The sequence below is a fragment of the Coloeus monedula genome, assembly GCF_965178545.1.
Source record: "Coloeus monedula genome assembly, chromosome: 5".
Taxonomy (NCBI): Eukaryota; Metazoa; Chordata; class Aves; order Passeriformes; family Corvidae; genus Coloeus; species Coloeus monedula.
In genome coordinates, this window is record NC_138785.1 from 56,566,418 (window position 1) to 56,593,455 (window position 27,038).

General features: G+C 39.3%; 1 protein-coding gene across 1 annotated transcript in view; it reads right to left on the reverse strand.

Annotated features, from left to right (window-relative positions):
* Positions 1-26,730, reverse strand: part of RBPJ (recombination signal binding protein for immunoglobulin kappa J region) — a 60,642-nt gene extending 33,912 nt beyond the window's left edge. Inside the window, exon 1 of the mRNA XM_082281896.1 lies at positions 26,706-26,730. Coding sequence (XP_082138022.1) covers positions 26,706-26,725 — 20 coding nt within the window. The 5' untranslated portion in view covers positions 26,726-26,730. The remainder of the gene's footprint in view (positions 1-26,705) is intronic.
* Between the last annotated feature and the right edge of the window lie 308 nt (positions 26,731-27,038).

The window sequence follows — 27,038 nt, forward strand, 5'->3', positions numbered from 1 at the left end:
GAATATACAAAACATAATAAAAATACACTATGCTTACTGTTTTCTGTGTCGATTTTTTTGTGACAGAAGTTTCCCTGGTGTCTTAAAAATTTCAACACTGAAAATAAAAACAAATACTTTCCTTACCCTGAAGAATCCTAAAGCATAGTATCCAAAACCAGCCTGCCCAGAAAGGTGGTAGATGCCCCATCATTGGAAACATTCATTGGACAGGGTTCTGAGCAACCTGATCTAACTGAAGACATCCCTGCTCATTGCAGGGTATTTGGACTCCATGACCTTTAGAGGTTCCTTTCAAAACAAATATACATGTGTTGAGATCTCTATTTCCTTTCTGTTTTACTCAAGTATGAAGAGATCATGTGGTGCTTAGTTGCCCACAGGCAGCTAAACCATACAGGTGTGTATTTCCCTCTCACAATCAGACAAATTAAGAGAAAAGCATGAATAAAGAGCAAGAAAACTTGTATGTTGAGATAATAAAATTGTTTAACATACAAAGGAGAAGTGGAAGTAGAGAAAAACAAAGTGAAACGGGCCACTCACCACCACCCATGATTGATACCAAGCCACTTCCTAAGCAAAAGCTGGGTAACCTCTCTAAATCCCACCCCCCTCCAGTTTATTGTTGAGCACGACATTATATGGCATGGAGTACCCCTCTAGCTTGCTCGGGTCACCTGCCTGGTTGTAAACCTCGCATACCCCCCTCAATCACTGTGGGGGGACAGACATCGGGCAGAGTAAGAGAGAGAGAAGGCCTTGATACTGTGCGAACACTATACAGCAAGAGCTAAAATATCAGTGTGCTATCAACACTGTTCCAGTCACGAAGAACACAGCACCATAACAGCTGCTATGAAGAAAACTAACTCTGTCCCAGCCAGACCCAGTACAATGAGAAATGAAAAATGGATGCTTTCTGCATGGGAAACAAATGTCAGATTTTAAAAAGGCACAGAGTACCTGTTCACTGGAAAAGTTTTACCCCCAAACATCTGACTGCCAGATCATTTCCAACTGGACCTACACACTTGCTGGTGCTTTTGATTGATGCAGCAAAGGCCTAACATAATTCCTGAACAGCAAACTCAATTCTTTATTAGTCCTGTTATATCACAGTACATATCACAGTATTCACTGCAGAACACGTTAGAAGAACTCTTTCATAGGCTACAAGAGATGACTATAATACCTCAGTATGGATTTTGGAAACAATCCTCAGATAAGTGTCACAAAGAAACTGCACTTGGAAGGAAGTTACCTCACACTGTTTCAGTTCAATGGTTTCAGTTCTGTCTCCCAGCGCACAAATGTCTCAACGTTGTCATAAATAAGATATGGCAGTCACTATTTTACGGCAGTATAAGACCCAGAGTATTAAAACACAGAAATTAAATACAGAATAGAGTGATTAAGTAAAGTTTTTACTTCCTCAGAGGAGATCCAAGGGAAACAATGCTTGAAACAGGAGGAGTCTAATAAAAAACTCCAGATTTTTATATAGTCTTTGGCAACATCTGAAAATATATTATGCAATTCAAAAAGAAAGAATGTAAGAAAATCCAACTTCTGCTCTCCAACAATACGAAGTGACAATGAAATTTGGTGAGAGGCTCAAGTTAAGTCCTAACATTTCTAATACCTATCAAATTGATGGTATCCCACAAGCCATGTGAGATGGGATTGGGGAAGAAGAAATACTGCTATTTCAACTACTCTAAGTGTATTTCAGGCAGGAGCGCAGCAAAAGAAATTCCTGTGCCTTACTTAACTCCAGTTCTAAGAACAGTCAACTGTCAGATGCAACCTTTTCCTAGACCTCTTGCAATGTCATGTAACTTGTGAACGAATGAGAAGAGTTCGTGGCTCAACAGTCAGACAAAAGCCTTTTAAAGAAAGGAGTGATAAGAGAAGTAATTTACACGTATTTTTTTATCATTCTCTCTCTGCTTTAAAATAACTACGATAAATCTGGAAAGCTAGAAAGTCTGTCAAATGTTCATTCAGCCCTTAGCACCAGATAACCAGACCCTCGTTATAACAGGCTCTATTACTTTCTACCATGAGAAAAGAAAATACTTTTCAAAGAATTAACTTCAAGTTGCTTTGTGATCTGTTACCACAAACTCACTACACTACAAGCTCACCAGCACAGGATGACAAGGGTTTACTTGGCCTACTGAGGCTATCTAAGATCCAAGAAAGTGAAATACTCAGGTTTCCATTCAAAGTTTGAGGATCAGTGTAAAGATACTCATTTTCAGCCACTAACAGAGACATTACCTGACAAAAGCTAAAAGAGATGGATTTAAATAGCATGCTGGGACTTTATTTTCTCTTTTTCTTATAACTGTCTATCCTCTGCCCACTTCCAGCTTCAATTTGCTTACCACAGGCCAATCAGTGAAGAATTGAAGAAGCACAGAGGAAAGTTCGTATTTATGGACTTTAAACATGCTTGAAATTATCAAAGCCAACATATGCAACAGTGCCCATGTACAGGACACACTGATAAATTCTCAGGAGTGATCCCTTAATTTGGCATTTGCTAGAAACACTTCATTCCGATTGAATAGCATACTACAACCTACATGGTAAGACTCAGCCACTCCACATCAGACCTGTTTCGGTTTTGCAGATTTCTACATCTAGGGTAACATCTTACATCAACTGCAAAAGCAGGTGTACATTTTAAAACACAGGATATGCTGTTAATGCAGCTATACTTTCCTGTGCACAGATTTCGGTGAAGTCAAGATGCGAATACAGAAAATATTTCTGTGCATTCACCTACACAACCATAGTCTATTACAAATATTTTAGAACACAACTCCCAAGAGAAATGATCATCTGTCACTAGAAAACATTTTCTCATCTGGTGGTTTCACAGACCCAAAGAAAATTCCTACATATTAAATAAAAGGGCCATTTACGATCCAGCATGAGCTGGCATATAAAAACCACCACATTTCACACAGAGACTGGATTCACATCATTTTAAACATGTTTCCTGTTGGAGATTGATTTGACTGCTGGATTTGATTTCTGTAAGTGCACCTTATTCCACACTGATATCCTTTATTTTTAAATGAATCTGAAAATAGTGCACTGCTATGATTTGTCAATGCTAAAAATGCAGAGCTCAAAAAGTGATGATCTACAGGTCTCACACATGATTAAAAAGTCAAAACACCTCAAGGACACAATTTCTAAGAGATTGATGCAAAAGACATATAACTGTATAGAAGAATTCAGTTAACATGGAAGTAAACATAAGCAATTAACTATGCTCAAACAGAACACTTCACGCTGATCTTTTCCATGGATGAAGATATTAAATAAATGAACTATACCAATCGCTAAAACAAAGCCTTTGGAAGGAGAATTTTATGTTCTCCAAAACAAAAATTGGTTCAATATACACAACTTTGATTATGGGAAACAGAAACAGTTGTACTACTAGTAACATCCAGCACTAAACAACCACCACAATGGAAACACAAACTAAAGAACTAAAATAAACAAGCTTATATTGTCAAAAGAAAGGACAGATGATGAAGTAATTCTTATCCACTCTATATTCCACAGCCTACAACTGCACACAACCTTCATTCTTAACAAAGTTCTGAGCAGATCAACATTTCTCAGGCAACTCCCCCTCCATGTCCTGCAAGTATTTTGGTTTTTTGCCCTCCACTGATTTTTGTAGGTTGTTGTAACTTAATGCCATACAGTCTAATGTGACCCAGCATACCCAGTGTTCCTAACTATCTGCAGAGCATCACAGAGTAAGGAGTCTTTAAATCCTTAGACTACTCACACCCTAAACACTCTGTGGTCTTTTTTTTCTATAATATCACACAGCTGAGGTACAGAAATTGCTAAAGAAATGACACCTATCTCCCCCCCCGTTCCTCCCTCCAGACACAACCATGTTCATAAGTGTGATCCACCCAAGGCTGATGAAGTCAACAAACTGACTTACAACTTCCAGCTCACCCATCACAGGCAGGCTCATCCTTCAGGAAGAACACACGCACTGACAGAGTCACATGCAGTTATCAACTCACTCTCACGTTTTTGCCTGCCAGCAGCACTTCAGCCCTGATTCTCGTTAGGGTGTCTGCCACAACCAATATTGCTGTAAGGACTTTGTCCTGAAGGTTAGAGTTGAATTAAAAGCTAACCCATTTTAAAAAATAAATACAGTTTTCATATTCACATACAAAGAACCAATCTCAGCCAACTTGCTTGAAACACTACTGACACTATGAACCCTCTTTCTTATCCATCCTACAAAAGGAGATAAAATTAATTAAAACGTCACCAATCAAGAATGTCTAATGGACATGAACAATGGATTTCTACTACTTCTAAAGTCCCTTTCTCCTCTGTAAAGAGTGACTGATGGGTGGTCCAACTGCATTGTGACTCTTTGGAAGTAGGGGGCACAGCAGCCCCTGAAATCACAAAACCAGAAAGTTTTTGATCAATACACAAAACATTCCCCCTCTTCAACAACAAGACCCACCTGCTCCAGGGTGAATGCCACCAACTATGCACGATCAACATCTTTGTACTGCATGATTCTGCACTGCCCCTGACTACACTTAAAAGAATTTAAGTCCTCCAAAACAGAGAGTATGTTACGTGCTTGAAACAAGTCTTCCACTCTACAGCACTTTACACACTTTTAGCACTATATCAAATAATACTGACAAAAATACAATAGAAAAAGCTCTGCTTCACTCAGTCACGCCCTCTCACTGCAAGCCACTGGTTCAATTAGAAACTCCCTCTCCCTTTTCTGACCTGCTTTCATTCCCCCACACTGCTTTTATTATTGTCCTCTCTTTTCCAATCCCCATAAAATCACAGAACGACAGCTGCAATTTAAATAAAACTTGCACTGTTATCAGTAAGCAGGCTCACTTTCAAACAACTTACAGAAAGTACACAAATTCACTTCCTTCTAGCAGTCTACCTACATTTGGAAAAAAGTCCATGCAGTAATCACTATACTTGTATATGACTCCAAAAATCAAAGGTCTTGTCCAAACAACATAATTTTAATCAAGACAGCAGTCACACAACTCTGCCACACTAAGTGATGCAAGGAAGTCAGTAATGATAGCTTGTTTAATGACAAAGTGCCTAAACATACACCTGAAGATGTGATTTCCTTACTTTTGCTTTTAGCTGTAGGTACCTGCAGCAAGAAGCTACTAATCCAGAGATCTGAGGTATACTAAAGAACTCAAAGGATAAAGCCATCAAGATGCTGGAGTGGTGTAGAATGTAAGAAACATAATAAAACATTACTCAATTTATTACGATTCCTTTATATTCACATGCTACTACTTCTTTTTTATTAATTGCCTAATAACATTGGCTCAAATGTTTAGTGGAAACTGCAGACTTGGACACACATACATTAGCAACTGAATGAGTTATTAGCTTGAAAAAACAGTATGCCAACAGAATCCCAGTCCCTAAAACACAGTATAATTTGGCTCAGCTATTGTAACTGCATAGGGAACGTGCTCACTAGTTTTATTTTCATCCCTTCAAACAAAAAAAGAGTGGATGCTTAGAAAAAGGAAAACACCTCCACGTAGTACACAAAATTGACTCTTAAAGTAATGGTGATACATAAAATCAGTCTGGAGCATGATTCTACACAAAACATCCCATAGTCACACCTTTCATTGACAATGACTTTGCTCAGCTTACGATTATTACAACTCTTCTTGTCCATCTGACACAGCAAATTTTCCTCAGGATCTCACCTTGCACATCACCTTTGAATACATAGTTCACAAGCAAACTTGACTTTTATTTCCTACAAAAGCAATTATATGTCCCCTACTAAACTATAATTTAAATATCAGCAAATCCTTAAAAAAAAAGCAGTTATCTTTTAAGAAATTAAATTTCTAAATATGGCAAGAACAGAGCTATTGAGTACTAAACCAGTGCTTTTTAAGAGTTACTATTGGCCCATAACTGCAAGTAAGATTTAGTCTGAAGAAATTTTTTTTAGAGGCATGAGGGAAAAACTACTAACTGTACTGATTATTATCTCTGTTGCCCGATTACTCGAAAAAAGTCACAAATTAGATATAAGAGGAAACTTTTTCAACCACTTTCCTGCCAATATAGGAACCCAGCACTAGAGTATAGTACCTAAGGATTTGTTCCACCTTCATTTCAGTGACTAAATGTCTGCAGTGTTCAAAGAATAGTTTCTTCTCTGTAAATACAATTTCCATCCTTCACTGGAAGATAAGCACTGATATTCTGCGCAGAAGATAACTTTTAAAAAAGTTAATAAAACGAAGGACAAAAACTTAAGGTTCATGGTTTTCTTTGAACCACTAATGTTCACTGCAACACCAAAAATATATAATAGAAGGAGAAATTGTGAATGATTTTATAAGGAAGTGGTAAAGAACCACATTGAATGCGTAAAGGTGGAAGATTCTCAAAAAGCCAAACTAACCTCACTAATCATAAAGGCAAATAGGTATCTCTTTGGAATACCTCTTAAAGAGATAACAGGTTTTTGACAGGGACAGTCATCGGTCACTTCCAAAATTTCTCACCACTACTCTATTAAAGTAATAGGATAATCACTCTTCCATGTTCTTTTCCTTACCCTACATCCTCATAAACAAAGGAGCTTTATTACTACAGCAACTGCTTCCTATGAGCAGAAAAACAAGGAGAATGGCCTAATCTGTCTCCAAGGGGGTTACTGTCCCTGCTCCAAGCTCCTCAACTCGCTTCCCCTGTACCGCTTTCCCCTGCAGTGCTCAGACCTTCAAAAGGAGCTAACTCGGTCCATCAATCTGGCACACCACTAATACACAGGGAAGCAGGAGACAGGGAAACCAGTCATGTTGGTTGCAGAAAGCTGCTTGGTCACCTCAAACTCAACTTCAACAGAAGCCAAAAAAGATTACACAGAAGGAGCAGCTAAGCAAGCCTGTAACTCTCATGGGAAAGAACTATAATGCAAGAACACACAGAAGAATTCAGTAGGGAAAATGACTTGCAAAACCCAAGTCTTAAGCAAAATTAAAAGATCTTACCAAGAAACTGACATCCTTAGTCAGTTTAGCTTAGGACAACTGTAAGACTGTCACCCCAAGCGCAGTCAGAACTTAATGCAAAATGACACCTAAGTAAACATCTCTAAGGTTTAAGCAGACCAACTCTGAGAAGTCTTGCTGTGACAATTTAAGTCACCACTGTCTCAAATGCCTTTACCACCTCTCTGCTAGGTCAGGGCAAGCAAATGTGCCTGTGTCCCAGCTGCTCCAGTTCACAGTTAGACTGTGGCTTCAGAGGCAGCTGAGCTGATTTGTCACTGCCAAACAGGTCTTGCCTGCCAGCTTCCCCCAGCTGCACCGACCTACCCTCACACACCAGACTCCAGCACTTGTCCAACATTTCCACAGGTCAATTCAAATCAGTAGGCCAGAACAAAAACTATCTTTTTGGGGAGGCCAGAGACAGAGAGGCGAAAGAGGTGAAAGAAAGAGAACTTCATTGATTCAATCACGAACCCAGTGACTGCCAGCACCACCTCAGCGCAATCAACAGGCACACTCAGGAGAATGTGACCTCCTACTTCAGTAGTAGGGCACTGTTACAAACCTGGTGCACCCCTACCTTCAATTTAGACCCGCTTAATATTATTTTAAATAATGTAAATAATAATAACAACAACAATATTAGCAAAAAGCCAACAAAAACCAGTTCATACATTCCCTTAACTGGTCTTGGTTTAACAACTGTAAGCTCCGACAGAAGTGCCAAGCCCTCCAGAGCAAGTTTCAAGAGCCACTTTTAAATTGTTTTACTGTATTTTCTCATTTCTAAAAAACACCTTTAAGAAATGGGGACAATTCCCTATCATCTCCCTCCTCCAGCAACTCAGTCATTTTCAGTCAACTTTTTTTATACAATATAATCTTTTTCTTTATTTTTTTTTAACACAGTACCATTACAGTAGGTACCCTCTCCTTTCATTCCCTTTCTTCCTCCAAATTCTATACTGGGAGCCTTCAAAATGCAATAAGGAAGCAGCTCCTTATATTCAATAAAAGTAAACTGCTAGAGTTCTATAAGGTTATTTCTCTGAACTACGTCTCACCCACTGATTCTAGACTTGTAAAACAACTCAAAAATTGTATCAGTATGCAAGCAGAGAACAGGTTATCAGCGCCTAAGCAGGTTGCCATGCAAACAGTAATTTTCAAATGGCAAATAAAATTTATCTCCTCAGTAGATTAAAATGACGACACAAAACCTGTGCATACGTATACTTTTTAACAAAGCTGTATTTGGCACCAACCTGTGTTACAAAATTACAGGGTTTCCTAGATATCAGATGTTTTCTTGCATCACCCAGGAATTACATGGTTACACTAACATTAACTGGGCGCAGTTGCAAAATGAGCTGTCAGTATCCTAGAATTAATCAATCTCAAGTGTATTGTTTCGTAATTACACTTATGAATACATCATCCCATGAATATAAAAACAGCAGCAATAAACACATCCCAGAAAAGAATGAGAATTAGAAGGCTCTTTTTCAACTTTCTAGGACAACTAAATCAGTTGGAGGCCATTCTTCCCTGTTAGGCTTTTTCACTGTGATTGTGCTGAAGGTCTCTAACTGGGAAGCATTTAATATAAGCAAAATATTCTTAAACCTTTAAAGTCATATAACTTGCATAGAGAGCAAAATTAGGTGATCCATCTGCAGTTTACAAACCGGTGTTTTAAGAAAAAGAGTTGTTTTAAAAGATTTGAAAGCTTTGGACTTTTTGTCGTTGTTGTTGAATTAATTCACAGTTAAATTCTAAGTTTCTAAGATATTAAATCATACTGTAGCTACAGTCCCTGCAATAATTAATAGAGCAGTCCAACATACAAAAGACAGAAATTCATATTCCCATTTAAAAAATACTTGTCTTGAAAGAGAAAGAAGAAAGTAGGGTAAGTACAACAAAAACTGTCTTTCTGTTTATATTTTGTAAGCTAGAAGTTCCTTCTAATTATTGCTAGTTATAATTGTAAAATTAAAATATTTAGAAACAAATTGCTAGAGAAATATAATCTCTACAATGCCTACCATCAAATATGATAATATTTTTAACAACTGTTACGATAACTGGGTCAATGATCCCTGTACAAGACAATTAAACAGACACTCCAATAATAAACTTCTACTCCTCCCTATCACAGTACACTTACAATAACCATATGAAAAGATTAGATTACATGGCTGGAATGCCAGCAAGCTAACACCTTATCATCCTTTTTTCTGGTCTTATAGTATTCAAGTTCTCTTACATAGTTACACATGCTCCTATTGTGCCCTAACAGCTTTTGTACAGCATTTTTCATAAGAAAAATCTGAAGAGCACAAATGCAAAGCAGTTATTATTGTTCATTTTTTAAAATGGAAATTGTGTGAATCATACTTAATTCAAGGAGGCTTGCTTTTCAGGTTTGTCAAGTTTAAACTCCACACAGATGCAAATTACTGGTAAACTTCTTCCTGCATCTTAATGAGGTACACTATAAACCATGAAGCCAATTTGAAAACAAGAACACTTTTCTGAGACAAACTTAACTTAGGTATTCTAAGTATTTAAGGAACCACTATTTTAAAAAAAAATTTTTACCCAACAGCACTTAACTTCTGCATGATCTTGAACCTGTGACTGCTACAACACGAGTTTCCCAGAATAATGACTGTGCTGGCACAAATTTTTTTCAAGGATTTTACAGCATGAAAAGGGTGCCTAAGCAGTGTTGCGAAGGCTCCCAACTGCTGAGCTCTGAACCCAACCTCTTTTCAAAACATTGTCTCATCCTTCCAAGTACATTTAGGCCAAAAGGGAAAGTAAATTGTCAAAAGCGTCTTGAAGTACTAAACAACCAAATGTGTCATTTCAGTTAGCAGCTACCACCCTGTCAAGCGTAACTTGACCAGCTTAAAAATGTTCGCCAACATAGGACTACCAAGTATGTAGTATATGGAACATGCCAATCTATAGGGAGATTTACTTCCTGAAATTTCTGCCCACTGCTGCTTCCAACAGGGCAGACTGAGCTCTCCAAAAATGAAAAAATTGACAAATGCAATCATGAAAGTTCAACAATCAGATAAATAGCCTGAACCATGGAATGAAATTATGCAGATGGCCACTTAGCGAAGATAAATGAAGAAAAAAAGTCTCATCCTAAAGAAAATCAAGGGATAACCCATATTAGAACTTACCACTTAGAATTCAGCATTTTAGAGAAATGATGTATTTTCTTCCAAGGCATTAATGCATTCTCGAAAATACAGCACACTCTGTCCACAAAGCAGGCTTAGTACTGTATAAGTACAATTAATAAATTGATTAGCAATCCTTTCAATAACTTTGGAGCCCATAAATCAGTTCTAACTAAGTTTAAAAAGAAGAAAAGAGCTTTTAAAGACAATTACGTTGCTGTGAGTTTTATGAAAACTGGAAGCTGGATAGACATTTCCAAAATATCAGTGTCACTGAAAAAGACAAAGCAAAATGTGGAAACTCCTGTTTCAACAGCTGATCACTTTGCATATGCCATTTGGTTAGACAGTAAGCATATGCCTTAGCTCTACTACTGCTACACTTTGCCCATTAGGGATGAAGGAGTTCATGGTACTGTCCCAAAACCTTTCCTCACCATACAAGGTAGAAGTGTACAGGACACAGAAATTCTTTAGTCCTACCCTTTACAGAACAACTTAAGAGGCTAAAAACCCACAAACCTGTTACATGACAAGAGAACATACACAAAATACAGTCAAAACAAATGAAGGAAATTCAGAATGCCAGTTTTAAACTGCTTAAATTATCTTATATGGTTATGGGAAAAATTAAATACTGTGAAGATAGCATTCATATTGAATACAATACATTACCTACATACTGCTCACCTAGGCATAAGAAACAGAGAAACCATTTGCTCTATATTGATTGAAAACAGAGGATCAGATTGAAAATAGAGGATCTCCAGAATTTCTAGTGAGAGTAACACATTATGAAATGCAATGTAACTGTTGAGTTACACACAGTTTTAGGGCCCCTGCATTAAGTGGATTTTTAAACAAAAAAAGTCCATGAGTTGCATACTGAATGTATTCATAACTATAAACCTCTTGGAACAGGTATCAAAGTTATATTTACTAGCCTGAAAAAAGCCTAATAAAACATTCTGGCAGTAAAAGATAATCATCAGAAAAGTGTAGCACTGTGTAAATTTTTTTTATTTCCCCAGTGGTTTACAGGTTGTCGTAATAATTTGGTGTGACAAGTTAGCTACCATATTTGCTATGATAGCGTCTAGCTTTTTAGATAGATGGTATTGCTATAGGGCAGGGGAAGGACTGCTGGACTATTTATATGACAAGAAAGGTAGTGGGAGAAGTGAAATGTGAGCACTGGGTTTGGAAGCCTGAGGTATTTTTCGCTTCTGTTTTGTATTTTTCCATATACAAAGGAAACTCCCTTGGGGGAGAGAAAGTACAACTTCCCTACAGCTAAATAAAAGTACATGTGTAAAACAGAGAAGCCACTCAATGTTTCTGTACCTCAATAAATAAAAATGTAAAGAATCAGATAAAAACTTTAACACTGAGATAGCAAAGTCTAGTTTTCCCACCTCCAAAGTATCTTCAAAATCTTTGCAGCAGTAGAAAACTCAAGAGACAATCACCTCCACACATATATACATACATCATTATCTACCTTCAGAGATTTCATTCTGTTCCCCAGCCCCACACCAGCGTCCATCCATTCCTCTCCATTCCCTGTTGGTATTACAAAGCGAGGCAAAGATAAGGAAGAAGGATACAGTTAAGACAATCCACCCAGGGGTGCAGGGCCTTCTGCTCCCACTGCTACCGGGCACAAGGGTTATTCTTACTCAGGCCAAGGCTCCAGCAATCCGTTTCTCCATTTCCAGCAGCAGGATTAATGGACAGCTGAAGAAGAGTAAGAACCATACAAGCCTAAACGGTACCTCCCCATAAAATTCTCCTGTCTGTGACTATTTTCAGTTCAGGGCAAGGAAATCTGAAGGCAACTTCACATCATCAATACGATCAGCCTCAAAGAGTCGCTCCACCCCAGAACTAAAACTTAGTTTTAACAGGTCAGCAAATCCAGTTTCATACTGGAGTGACACTGGAAAAGCCTGCAAATCACACAGCTCAGCAGCCACAGATGCTAACCGCTGACCAAAGTGCTGCGACAGAAGGCCACTGTTGTCTGAAGGAACACACAGAAACCAGCTGTCAAGTGTGGCATGATAATACAAATGCGTATTAATAAAATTAACCACAAACTTTAAGGGAAAGCATAATAAATCTCTACCGGTCAATTTTGGCAGGGGGGAGGAGAGGCAGCGAAGGAGTGGTGCTGTGGAGTTTTCTGGGTAAGTTAGTTTTTTGGTTTCTTTTAAAAAGGAAAGAATTTTCCAGTTTTCCCCCAGAGACTGTCAACTAAAAAGCACAATGCCCTTTAGGACATAAATCTCCATTAACTTCACAAACAATGCCATGACAGGCACCCAACAGCTTTTTAACTATGATACTTTTACTAGTTATAAGACCTGGTTGGCCATGCCAGCACACCTTGGGACAAACCTGAAGTATACTCAACATCAGCACACCATTCTTCCCAAAACATAATGAGTATAGAGAGCCCCAGTTATCCTGGCTGGAAAACCAGAGCCCATCCTTCAAGGTATCCTAGAGCCCTGTTAAAAGAGCTCCCTGGACTTGCATGCCACCCAACAGCTTGCAAGCCGCTTGAGTGACAGGTGAATGCAGGTTACTTACAGGAAGGACAGTGTGCCAAGACCTAGGGCAATTTGAACTCTGAGTCCTCAAGATGTTTCTAACAGCTACAATTAACTACAGACACTGCAGAAAACAGACAGAATAAGCAATCAAAAGGACTGAGACAGCATGTCAAAAGCAAGTGGACAATGCAATAAACAGCCTCAGGCAGAGAAAATATAGTGGATTCCATTACAGATTATTTGCAAAGGAGAAGCTGGCAAATGACTCAACTCTTAGGAGAACTGCATGAAGCTACTTTTGGCTTCCAAGAAAGAAATTAAGAAAGCAGCTGAAAAAAAGGAAGACGCCACAGAGCAATGGTGATCTGGGACAATGTTTAAGTGTTTGCTTCCTGTTTCTACAACTATGGACCAGTGTTACCAGAGTGATAGTTTGAAGACTCCTTTTACCAAAGGAAAAAACCTTTAACCGAAGGAGAAAGGTTGCACACATTAGCCTCGCTGGCTGGAACCATTATTCAATTCTGATATCCAAATGATATGCCTGTTTGACTTTCTAAATTTTGTTCCAAAATGAAGTGGGAAGAATGCTTTAGACAAAGGGCTATGTGAGCTGTTTAATCAGCAACAGTAAACTGAGGCTCACTGTTGAAAGAAAAAGTGCACCATTGTTACACATCTACTTCCAGAATACCTCTATATTAAGCTTTCAAATACATGTTTTTTGTGAAGCAAGAACAGACAAGATCAGGACATGTATTACTAATAAAGTTGCCTTCTATAATGAGAACAAAAAGTGTAGGAGAGAACTATCTCAATCAAACTCGTAATTTTTATATTAAGACACCCGAGTATGTTACCATTTCTCTAGGGTTCTGAAACGGTATGAAGAAAACCAAATCAAATGCTTGTGTTCAACCACTGAATCAGGCAAAAAGAAAAGTTACAATTTTATGCAGAACGTCACAATGCTCTTTTAACCCATCTTATGTTAGAAGAAACTTTCTGTACAGTAAATGTAAATCCAAGTTGTATATTAAAGCTGTATAACAAACACTTTCAAGTGTACCTGTATGCACAGACACACACCCATCATTTCTTGGGCAATGCTTATTTACGGAATTTAGCTTTCAAAACCTGGTCTCAGCTTTACTTTGTTTGCTTTCATAACTTCAAAAACAATCCTTTCTCCCTGTTCTGTTGCTTTAGAAATATACCATGTTAGTAAGAACAAAGTGTCCTGCTTCTTCACAGCTTTCAATATACACCCTACAAAGCCACTATAGCAACAGACTGCAGTCTGTATTCATTCAAAGTTCTATTTTATCCATTCTCTTTGGAGTAGCAAAAGGATAAAAAAATAGTAGTGGCTTCCCATACATGAAGAGAACCGAAACATTTCAAAAGAAAGAAGGGTGGTAAAAACAAAAAAACGAAACTCCTCCAAAATAAAGTGTTCCTTCACTATGTCTTCTTTCCCCTCCCAAAATATATTTCCTGCCTTCACAATAGTAAGACTGGATCTTTCTTTGGCTTTACCAATACAACTTAAGTTTTACTCTTCTCTCTCAGTATCAGTTTTGTCTTTTGTTACATGAGATATCTCAGGTTCTTGAACTCTTCAGATTTTATTTTCTCTCCAACCCTCATCAGTTTTTATGGGGGGAGACAAGTTGCATACAAGTGCTTATTAGACAGCCCCTCTCATGATCAAAGACACTGATGAAGTTTCAAGTTCCCAAAAGTAAGGAACAGGGTTTGGACTTGATTTAAAACATACAGTTGTTGGATTGCTGAGTAGCAACAGTGACTTCCCCACTCTGTAGATAATGCTGGTGGTGATGCTCAAAGTACACCATAAGCCTTACAGAGCTAGTAACAGCAAAATATAGTGGAAAAAAGGAACAACACAGTTGGGAAGTAGTCTGAAAGTACTGCCCTGGACAAACATAAGTGAACATGGACTGCCCAGGAACAAAGAGAATGGGGCTTACACAAAAACTCCGCAGAAAAAAAATCCAGACAAAGTATTCTGGTGTGCTACTCCACTAAAAATAGTAAAAGAGAAGAAAAAAAAAAAAAGAGAGAGAGATCCAGAAGCAAAACTAATTGAGGGCTGCTCACAAAATTCAGGAGAGAACAGAACTCAAAATGACCAAGCAAAATACAATACTCTGTGTTATTTCAGTATGCTTTATGTGTAACAAGAGGAAGCAGAACTGACCAGATCTAAACTGGAATCAGAGGAAAGGAATGTCAAGCAGTGGCTATACATGTTTTTCAACTGATGTCAAAACAAACAAAAAAAAGAAAATATTAGCTAGGAATGCAGTTTGTACAATGGCAGAATAGTATTTTTAATCTTAAAAAAATGTACTATCATTACTGAAAAAAATCTTCTACAATCGGGGCCATTAGGTAGGAGATCAGAAGTGTCACCAGTAAAATCTGCTGAGTACTTCCAACGATGATACCCAGAATTTGAATCCTATGCAGAGTAAGCACAGAGGAAAACTTCCAATAAGTGAACAAGTCTCCTATCTCCACAGATACAATATTCATCACAGCTTAATACCCTCTGTTGCTCTTGGTTTGGTTTTTTTAGCGAACTAGTCAAACTATAAAAGATAAACTTTTAAATTCAACCTGATGCAATACAACTTTCATGACTATGCAAACTGACAAGTCTAACCAGTCTACTGCTAAGTGCCATCCAGCAATATGGTGAGACAGTAAGGCAGGAAGGTCAGTTCAGTTTTTCTGATTATTACTAAGTATTTAACAATCAAAAAATAAAGTTAAGATTTTTTCCAGAAAAACCGTGGAAACCACAAACACTGGAAAAACAAGGGATATGCCCAGAGCTTTTCTTCTTATATATTTTATTTCCATATGGAAATTCAGGCTACATTCAATGAACACTCACATAAGGACTGGCTTCAAACTCTGTCTTGAGAGGAACCTTCGGCGTATCTTCTGAGGTCACTTTTTGTTTACTGCAGTCTCAAAAGCTACATGCAGATGCAGCCAGTCAAAAAGAATGACTACTACCCTTACAGCACAAGGGATCCAGTAACAAAAGTCACCCTACACTTTCTGTACACTTTAACAATCACAAATTACTGTAAAGGCCTAGTCTACTTTTCCTTTGCATTTGAGGTATGATTTATCACTTCAACAAGCTAATTGGGAGTAAACTCAGTAAAACCTTTTTTAAATATTGTTTCATAACGACTCCTTTGTTTTGCCTGCTAACTGTTGTGAAATACAGGTATTTTGCCCATTGCAAAAAAAAAAAAAAAAAGGCAGAATGTTCTGACGTTTGTTTTGGCATAGTTCTCAAGTTTGTTTTAACACAGTTCTTGGTATTTTGAAAGTGCTGCTATCTAAACGTAAGCACTGGGAACATTAATCTTATTTACTGTATTATCAAAACTGAACATAAGCCTGGCCAACATCTATATTATTAATTAAAACAGATCACCAGAATAGGTTTTCATGCCTTTCCTGCTTCGGGTGACTCTTAGAGCAAAAAATTTACTTTAGAGAACTGCATGGTTTTTTTCTCTCTACATAACACATTCTTCTATCACTCTTACAAACTAAGAGACATGTTTACCTCCATAATCAACAGCAAAACAATCAGTAGAGGAGGGCACTCTTGTAAATTTAGTACTTACAAAAAAATCCCTTAAACTTTTATATTGTGATCAGAATTCCACATCATTATCATGTGTGCTGACTGAAACAGTTTGTCACAATGCATCAAGTATGCTACAAGCCTCTTTCAAAGAGGAAGCCTGATCCCAAATACTTATTTTGATTAACTGCTCTGCATGACTTCTTAATGAGAAATTTGTAATGCACACATAAACAAAACAAACGAAAAGCAACATCAACCATGCAATAGCAAATGAAAAAAAAAATAGAATGCAAAGGAAAATTAAAAAAAAAACCAAACGAAAACCCCCCATACAAACAAAAAAACACACACAAAACCCCAACCAACCAAAAAACAAACCAAAAAAAAAAGCCCCAACAAACCACAGCAAACCAACAACATCCCAGGACTCAGTGCTGACAAAGAAGTACTGAGGAGCAGAAGAAAAAAATTTGGCCGGAAAAATACTTGGACAGAAAGGCATATCGAAAATAGTTTTGATATATCCCCATAATTCCTGGAAGGTAGTACTTTATTGAGGATTTTACTAGTCATCACCATGTATCTACTGCAAAACTAAGAGAGCATGAAAAAAAGCACACACATGCAGAACAACAGAAGTCTTTCACCAAAGCTTTTTCTTTTCTGAATTCTGACACTCACTACTGAAACCAGAGCTGGGTGGCGGATTTGGAAAGCAGTGATATATTTTCAGTTTTGAAAATAAGTACCTATACAGAATAATTTCTCCCACAGTACAAAGCACAGCACACTGCAGCATCACTTAATTTTATTACAGGGCACATTTATCTACTGGTCATGCCCCAACCATCGCATCTGTCTCAATGATGTAAGAGCAGCATCTCTTTAGTGTCCACTCTAACATCCCTCACTATAACCAAAACACATTAATGATGAATACAATCACTCAAGTCTTCTTTACCATACCTTTCTGTTATGCAGATGAAAAGCGTAAGGAAGTCTTATTTCTCTTGACCTGCTTTCACAGCCACAGTTGGGAGAGAAAACATGATGTCACCTGTCAAAACTCAGCAAACACCCCATAACTACACCAAGTACGAGAACAGAGGCAGGAGACAGTAATTCTATTTCCACCTCTCCACAGACTCTGTCTGACCTTGGCAAGTCAATGGGGTTTTATGCTTGTTTTTTCATGTTCAGGACATGAAGAGCTTTTACGCAGACAGCTGGAACAACAACAACTGAGTAAGACTCACTATTATTATTCTGCCTGACCTTAGAACTCTTCCACAATGGCATAAACTCAGAGTGTGCACAAGCACCTCCAAGACTCTAGACGTTTATTTTGAAGCCCCCTTTATGTAAGATCACGAGTGAAAGCAGTAACACCCCTTACCGAGACAACCTCCCCTGTAATCAATAACTGATAAAAGCGTAGTTTCACAAATTCTTCTGCTGAGCAAACAACTTTAACCTTATTTTCTACACTAGCAATTCCTAATCCACAACTTGCAAACACTGCCTGCAGATCCTTTGCCACTGCTCCTAGACAAAATTAAATTACAGAGTAAAAATAAGAGCTGCCAGGAAAAGGAAAGCATGATATTTTCTGAAGAGTATCTTTTATTCCATGCAGTTTCTATGGTTCGGCAAAAATTAGGGACCAGTATTTTGCACAATTCAATTCCCTCTTTCAGGCTTGGAAAATTCTGAATTTCACAGCAGCCTGATGAAGTTTCATTTCGATACCAAGTTTTCCTGGTAATCTCCCAAAGCACCACACAGTGGAAATATGCCACAAGAATGGCTTCGAAAAAAACAAAGTGCAGATGAAAGGTCCTACAGACCAAGCAATGTTACCAAGAATAAAAGTAGAAAGACATTTTTTTCTGGCACATTCAGAAAAATGTCTGTATTTGTTTGTACTCATAAAGGAAAAAATTTAAGTGTTCATTCCTCTACTCAAATAACTGTAAGAAATTAGATTAATAACCAAAACACTAACAAAGATCCATTGTAGTACATACCCTTTAATCTAACCTACGAGAAGTAGAAAAATCAAATGAAGGTGTGATCTCACACAGAGCAGTTAAAAATGATTAGTTGCCAATACAGGTTGTTCACTATTGGAGAAAGTGTTCTGGATTTTCAAGGCACTGATGAAATAGCACTGTATACAAGTCAGTCATGTAATATAATAAAACAGAGATAAGCTCTTGCTCCTGAATAACAAACAAATGAAGAAAAGTTATACCATAACCACAACCACTGTATGGTCTTCATGTTTTTCAAGTGAAGCATGTAAACAACTTTAGAATCAGACTCATAGAACATCCCGAGTTAGAAGGGACCCATCAAGATCATCAAGCCCAATTCCTGTCCCTGCGCAGGACACCCTCAGAATCACACCATGTGCCTGAAAGCATTGTCCAGGTGCTTCTTGAACTCTGTCAGGCTTGGTGCTGTGACCACTTCCCAGAGGAGCCTGTTCCAGGACCCAACCATTCCCTGGGTAAAGAACCTTTTCCTAATATCCAACCTAAATCTCTCTTGACACAAATTCAGGCCATTCCCTTGGGTCCTGTCACCGGTCACCAGAGAGGAGACCAGCATCTGCCCCTCTGCTTCCCACTGTGAGAAAGCTATAGGCTGTGATGAGGTCTCCTCTTGGTCTCCTCCAGAACAAGACAACTGATCTCAGTCATTCCTCATATGGCTTTCCCTCTAGACCATTCACCATCTTCATGGTGCTCCTTTGGATGCTCCCTAAGAGCTTTACATCTTTCTTACATTGCAGTGCCCAAAACTGTCCCCAGGACTCGAGGTGAGGTCTCCCCAGTGCAGAGCAGAGCAGGACAATCCCCTCTGTTGCCTGGCTGGCGATGCTGTGCCTGATGCACCCCAGGACACGTTTGGCCCTCCTGGCTGCCAGGGCACTGCTGACTCACATTCAGCTTTCTGTTGACCAGGATGCTCAGATCCCTTTCTGCAGCCTCCCATTCCCTAGCCTATGTACATCCACAGCTGCCCCATCCCTGGCACTTGCCTTTGTTAAATTTTACGTCTGGTCATTGCCCAGCCCTATAACTAGCCAAGATCACTCCGCAGAGCCTCTCAGTTTAAATAACTACAGAAATATGTACTTCAACTCCACATCAATGTTTCAAGACTTATCTACATAAAAAGATGCGTTCAAAAAAGAGCCTCACAAGCTTCCTGAAGTCATGTGCTGTCAACTGAAGTGTTCAGACTGCTTTAGAGAGAACAAATCATGTCCCCGGAGCATGTCGTTCATTAAACAATCTCATTAATCAAATAGTAAAACATTTTAACAATTATATCTTACAGTAAACTTTTATGATCAGTCAGGCTTTTAAAAATAAAAATATTAACAAAAATAGTGTTTATCTTCATCTCTGTTTATTTTATATTATATATAATTTTAATATATATATAATACTAAAACGTCTTATATATAATAATAGTCTCTGTCTATTGTAAGGATCAAAATCTGCAAGGTCCATCAAGAGACTTCTCACACTGTACATACTGAAACCCTTATGTTCTTTTCTTTCTTGGTAAAAAAGTTCATCAGTGCAAATATGTACTTTATGCATTTACAAGTGTAAGAGCAAGAAGATACCTGACCATATGTCACTATCTGGATAACTAAAGTGCAGTTGAAGAGCAGGAAGTATTTTTCAGAAAACGAAATTTTTTTAAACAGTATAAACAGTCTGAAAAATGGCTGTGATGTGACACAGCAAAGGTGATAAAGGAGTTTCTCCAGGTTGTAAAAGTTACTTAACTTTTTTTGTGAAAGGTAGCAACCACAAAATACACACACACACGAATTATGAGTAAAGAACACCACAGAAGTAGAACCTCAGGAAATGAGATAAACTCTAAGTTTAGCCCTTACTTTTCCAAGACTCAGTAAGAATGTAGGGATATGGAAACTGCTTCTATTAATAATTTCTTTTTCAAAGAAGTGTACTGGCTGTTTCCTTTTCTGAATTTTTACATTACAAGAGATAACCTTAATTCTGTATTATTTTCTGACGTCATATAATCTTAATTGTTAATTAATGCAATTATGTTCAAGCATGAAGTGTATAATATTATAATGCTATAAGCATTTCCACATAAAAATAATGGCAGTTCACTAAGATCAAGAATATAATTATTATTTATAATTATAAAACTGCCTTGAAATACTACAGACTTAAAAGGCATATCCACTTTTGTCAACAGAATTAAGATTTCATCTGACAATACAGCTAGTGACATTTACCTTTTTCTCTTCTTCACCTAAAGACAAAAGAAAAAAGTAATTCTATATAAGCAGGCATACACAATTGCTCAATTTTTAAAAATATTGAAATAAATTTTAAAAAAACCTTAAAAATACACCTTCCCTGTGAAATGCTCTTCGGAGGCAGTATTTCAGCACATTAGTGCCATATAGGTCAGTTAATAATGTGCTTGCAATTAACATCCAAAGAATTTAGGGTTGCAAGTATTACAAACACAGAAAACATGTCCTGAAACTTCAGAATTCTGCCGACGTGATTTGCTCTCCAAATGTCAAACTAATATTGTGTAGAAACTACATTCTTCATCCCAAGAGAGATTCTAACAAGTTGCGTAAGATAGAATACCTGTTTGTATTAAATATGTATTTTACAAATCCAAACTACAACCTATCTCTTCAAGTTTATCAAAAACCAAACATAGGATAGAACAGGTATGCATTGCACCTTAACTGTACTCTTCAGCAAAAATGAATTAGTAACTATAAAACCTTTCTTCAAAATCTTTACTTGTGAAGGCACCACAAGTCTTTTAGGAAGACTTTATAATACCTACAGGCTACTTGCTCTTCTTTTCACTATTTTTAAACATAGGAACTGGAGTTCAAAATACTGAAAAACAGTCCTAAAATTAATTATTACTGCAAAACAGAAATTAGCAAGTCAGAGGAAAGAAACTCACTGTCATTGACAAACCCATGATCTTTATGCAATTCGTAGCATGGAACAAGACTTAAGAGAGAGCTACTTCTGCAAAAAGGTATCAGCAAAGGATATTGCCTTTTAATTGGCTGTAACAAGCACACACACACTATGCCAAATACAATAGTCTACAGATTATTTCTGGAGAAATCAAGCTACGGAAAGATTATTTTCAAACTTTCTTTGTGCTCTCTATCAACCAGCATAAGTCAAACAACAAAGAGCTACTTAACACAAGGAATAAACAGTGAAAGCAAATAAAATCCAAATTAAGACCTTAACTTCATGCAATTGCTCCTACTGAAACTACAAAAGGTTTTGCCAGCATTTCAGAGGACTCCTTCAAGAATACAGTGCTCACAAGGAGTTCCCAATAGTCTAACTTTAGACAGCTCATGCTCCTTGATAACAATTTAAATGTCAGTCACACAAAACCATCTACTCATTTGATTGTAAACAAGTTTTTCCCAATCTTTAACACTCATCAGGTGCATATACACAGTACAATAGCTGTAGTTATGCTATTACTCAAATCTTAATAAGCACTGTTTAAACCTTCAGTGACAGTAAAAACTGTAGCCTGAAGAACACATCCACGAATTCTAGTCCTATAGTCTATATGATTCCTGTTTCCACTCAAGCTTCACTGAGCCCATTCTGACTAACAACTCTTGCAGCCTAACCCTATGATGAGGCTCAGAATCAATACGTAATTGTTATCTTCCTAGACCTGTCAACCACCCAAGACTACCAGCAATGCTTCTTTTCTGGAAATAACTCTCCCTCATTTCCTTGGCATTGTTGCTCTCATGATTCATCCCTTATCATTCTAACTGTTCTTTCAGTGTATCCTTCTGAAGGAGCCTTCTCATTCACCTGTATTATTTTATCAATCACTTCATAGGTTTTGGTCTTGCATCCCTTTCCATTCGTCTTCATTCTGTCCAGGGCCAGGATTCAAATTCACCTATCAACTCCCAGCCATCAATCAGAAATATCCTTTCTACTCCCTAGCTCCTGTGCTTGTCCAAGTCAACACCCCAGCTTGAATCTCTTTCCCCATATTGATGCCTCACTATCAGCTCAGTATCAGCACAGACAACACACAGGTCTTACTCATTCTACTATTGCTTCAGTCTCCTTTCCACTACTGCAAGTCCTGAACCAAACTGGGCATTAGCCCTCAAACCTAGGTTCTCTATAGGTCCTAGAAATAACCTGGTGTTGAGATCCTAGCAACGCCCATCACATCCCTTTAGTAGGTGAAATTTTATCAGTGACCACAGAAGTTCACACTTGAAATAATGAAGCACACTTCCTCATCTTTCAAGATCCAAAACTGACCCTTAACATTCCTCTCTCGATAGCTTTTTTTAGCCTACAGCCAGATCACAGAAGTCCTCCCCTGCCTCATCTCTTGAGCAGCATCCACTTCACTCTCTACTTCAAGACCCTCACTGGTCAACGTCCTCATTCTAAAATTACTAATCAGGATGTAGATGAGATTAAAGTTCTGATAAACTGCTATATTTTCATCTCTGAACTTCTCTTCCCTTGACCTTGTGGTTGAGAGAGCTCCAGGAAGCAGCACCCTCATTCAAAAAACCTCCTACAAGTTTTTTCTTAGTTTCTTAGTTCTCATTAAAAACAAAGAAACAAAATGACCAGATGGCTGTCACATCTACACTACTGCACTAAAATTCACAGCACTGATGCCAAACATTCTCTTGTGCCATCACAGATCTCATGAGTCTTCCCTGACCCTTAAATCATTACGCCTTCTGGGTAAGGAAACCCCTCATAACCACAGAACTCCTGGATGACTAATTCAGACATGGAACTTGAATAGCTTGTTACTTAGAAAAGTGTGACTAAAACAATTTTCTACTGTACAGTGCCTATGGAAAACATCATACCAGCAACAAACCTACTCAAGTTATTTTTGTCTTTTTTCAAGGCTTCTCAACCTGTTTGAAAAATAATCCAAATGTTATACTGTATACTGCTATTACAGAGGTTTTCACTGGTAATCGAGTGCCCAAGACAATGCCTACTATTTAGTATTTCAATCTCTCATCTCTAAATTGGCTTCTAGTATATTAAAGATCAGGTTGTCCCAGGCTCCTGAGAAGACACTATTCCATACTTTATGTCACTTTAAAACCACAAAATTAAATTCATGGAATTAGAGATTTTCTCTGTCACATGGCTGTATTAGACTTAGCAGAGCAATTTTCAAACTAATTGATGCCTACAGGTATTTTTGCAGCATCAGCAATTATTTAAAACCAAGTGGTTTGCACTCAAAATGTTATATAATTAAAGAAGCACATTTTCATTAATTTTGTCATCCTAAAATGGTATTTCCCTAAATTGTTCACAACCAAAACCAAAAATATTCCACAAAACCCCAAAAATACTATTCTATAATCCCAGCTATAAATTATCCACTTCTTTCAAATAATATTTGTGAATAGTAATTCATTTTAAATTACTTGTCTCATGTTTCTGTTTACCTTTTCACTGTATCTAGTTCTGACACCACCCAGTTTAGGTTGTGACACTGTACATATGAGCAAGTTTAATCAAAACCCTCCTTGTGAGGCAGCAGCACGAGTGTGCCACATGCTGCAAACAACAAAGCGGTAACATATGCTGACTGCCCCCCAAAACTGCTACAGTAAATTCCTACTATTCCAATCCAATACTGCATAAACCTATGTACCATAATTTAAACTCAGACATATCGTTTTCACAGGAGGGGAAAAAAAAAAAAGCTTCTTCATTCAGGTAACACTAAGTGCAAAAGAGCCATAAGCTTTACCTCAAAGTGTGAGTGCCCATGTGATGCCCATTCAAACGCAATGCAGGATTTGCATATTACATTCTTCAGTTATTGCTTTTAATTTCACTTTTTTTCCTCTGTCGAAGTAAGTTTTTACAGAACAGGCCAGAAAGAAAACTCCTTATACCAACTATTTGGGGGAAAAAAAAAAAAAAAAACGGCTACTGGAGAATCGGCAATTTTAAATCCTACTACGCACAGACAACTCAGCATCAGAGCCACGCTCCAAACACAGGTCATGTAATTTAAAAAAAAATTAAAAAAAAAAAATCAGGCTCCTTCATGTAATATAACTATAACATTAACAAAAGTTAGCATATTTCATTTTATCTACACTGGAAATATTTAACAATAAGAACACAAAACTATTTTTCCAGAGAAGTATTTGACTTAGAGGTTTAAACAAAAAATGTAGAATGAAAAACCTAAACTACACACAATCTTTTCACTCTTGTTAAAATGGTATATTTTTCTACTGCTCTGATTATTTGATCGCTGTTTTTAAAATAATCGACAGTTGTTTTGTCAACATTTTAACAGACATCTGAAAAGGATAAAAGTAATATCACAAACATTAGAACACTTCTGACAAACCTGTAATAATAACGAAAAACAACAAATAATAACAACAAACAAAAGGAAATGGAGCCCAAATATTTGGATGAGTAAACTAACAGAAACGTGGCAAAACTTAACTGCTAACTACAGCACATGCTAATAGTTATAGCAAACTTTAAAAGCATTTGTTCCCTTCTTTCAACTCCAACCTCTAAAACAGTACACTCCAGGAATCATAACAAACAAGATTAGCCTCCCTAAAGAACATTTAATTGGGAAATTGTGTATCAGCCACAAGATGCCTTCATAAGGAGAGAAATCAAGCAAAAGCTTCAATTTATTTTTTGACAAACAAGAGCGAGGAATTGGAAACACTACTGCAGCCAAACAAAACAACAAAATACCATAATGCTACCTTCTCCACGAGAACAAAAGCATCAACCACCAACTCCACCCCACCCCCAAGCAGGCTGTTGCTCTCTAACCACAGAGCCAATGCTGCAGACAATGTAATCCCACAGGGAAGACAGAAGGTCACAGACACACTGCGAAATCTTAAAATAAGGTCCACGTTTTAGAAAGACACAGAAGTACTTTAACGAGACAAAATTTCATTTGGAACAAACAGGTGGAGTATAGAAACAGCCTGTCCTTCTCCTGACTGCCTCTTCCCTCAACACATAGAGGGAGGTCACACGTGCTCAGGGTAGCCCAAAATTAAGGACACGGCACTTAAAATAAGCAGCAGCAATCAAGATGTGGCGAGGATGGCAACGTGCAGTGTAACACTGCAGGTGTGATTGCATGCTGTATACCAGCAGTGGATCTGTTATTATTCATCAGCTGTAGGTGGCAAAGAGGGTGTCACTTATTACGGTGACACATGCTGCAGCTGGCTAGCCATGATTAAGTATTACCCACTGTGGTTGAAAGGGATGGACACTACCATTCATTATGATCCAGCATGGCTTAGTCGGGTAGGCAGGCTGCTACCCTTCCCTGCACCGCAGCATTTGAAGAAACGCAGCTAAAACTCAAAAAAGCCCTGGGAATGGTGTGCAGAGAGGAGAGAAAGGGAACATCGGTCGCCCAGCCTGAGGGAACGGGTGTCCTGCTAGCAGGGGCGGAGAGCCCGCCCGCGCTCGGCGCGGCCGGGAGCGCTCCGCCGCCAAGTGACAGCGCCGGGCTGGGCCACGGCCGGCCCCGCCGTGCGAGGGGCGCTGGGGCACCGCGCTGAACTTCCAACCACAGCAGCAAAAACCTTTGTCCGAGCGCTCCCGGTCCGTGGCCGGGGGAGCCCGGGGGACCCCCGCCTGCGGCGGCACGAGCCGGGGCGAACGAGAAGGGGGAACAGCCCGTGCCAGCCCCAGGTCCCCTCACAGCTGGGCTCCGCCGCTCCCCTGGGAGCCCAGAGCGGGACCCGCTCCGAAACAGCCGGGATGAGCACTGACCCTGCACGGAGTCCTGACCGGCGTGTCCGTGCCGGAGAGAAGGAGAGCACAGTGAGCGCCCAGACCCGCCGGGACCCCCACGCCAAAGCGCGGACGGAGAGCGCGGCCACTGCCGGGCCGGCACCCGGAGCGCCTCCTCCGTGCGCCCACCCGGCGGGACCCCAGCCCCGCGAGGTTTGCGCCGCAGGGCCCGCCCGCGGGCCGTCCGGAGGGCAGCCCCCCGTGCCCCCGAGCGGCGGCCGAGGAGCGGGCGGACGGGCGCGGCGCGGCCTCGCCCCGGCAGCCCCGGGCGGCGGCGGCTCCGGCGGGCGCCGCGAACGCCCCGCACTCACCCTGTCACAACAGGCGCCATCTTCCACAAACTCTCGCCAAAACTCCTACTCTCGCGAGAGCTCCCCCCTCCCCGAGGCCCAGAGCGCGCGTGCGCGGGCCCGCGAGACACGCGCGGGGCAGGAGGAGGGGGCGGTGCGCGCCGCCCACTCAGCGCCCGGGCTTCTCCCCTCAGACACAACAGCCCGGGCGTGGGAACCGCGCCGCTCTCGCGAGAGCCTGGAGCCAGCCGACACTGCGGAGAGCTGCGCAAGTCTCGCGAGAGCTGAGCGCGCTCAGGGGAAACCGAGGGATTCCCTTTGCCTGCTCGCGCGTCTCGCCCCCGCCGGCGCGAG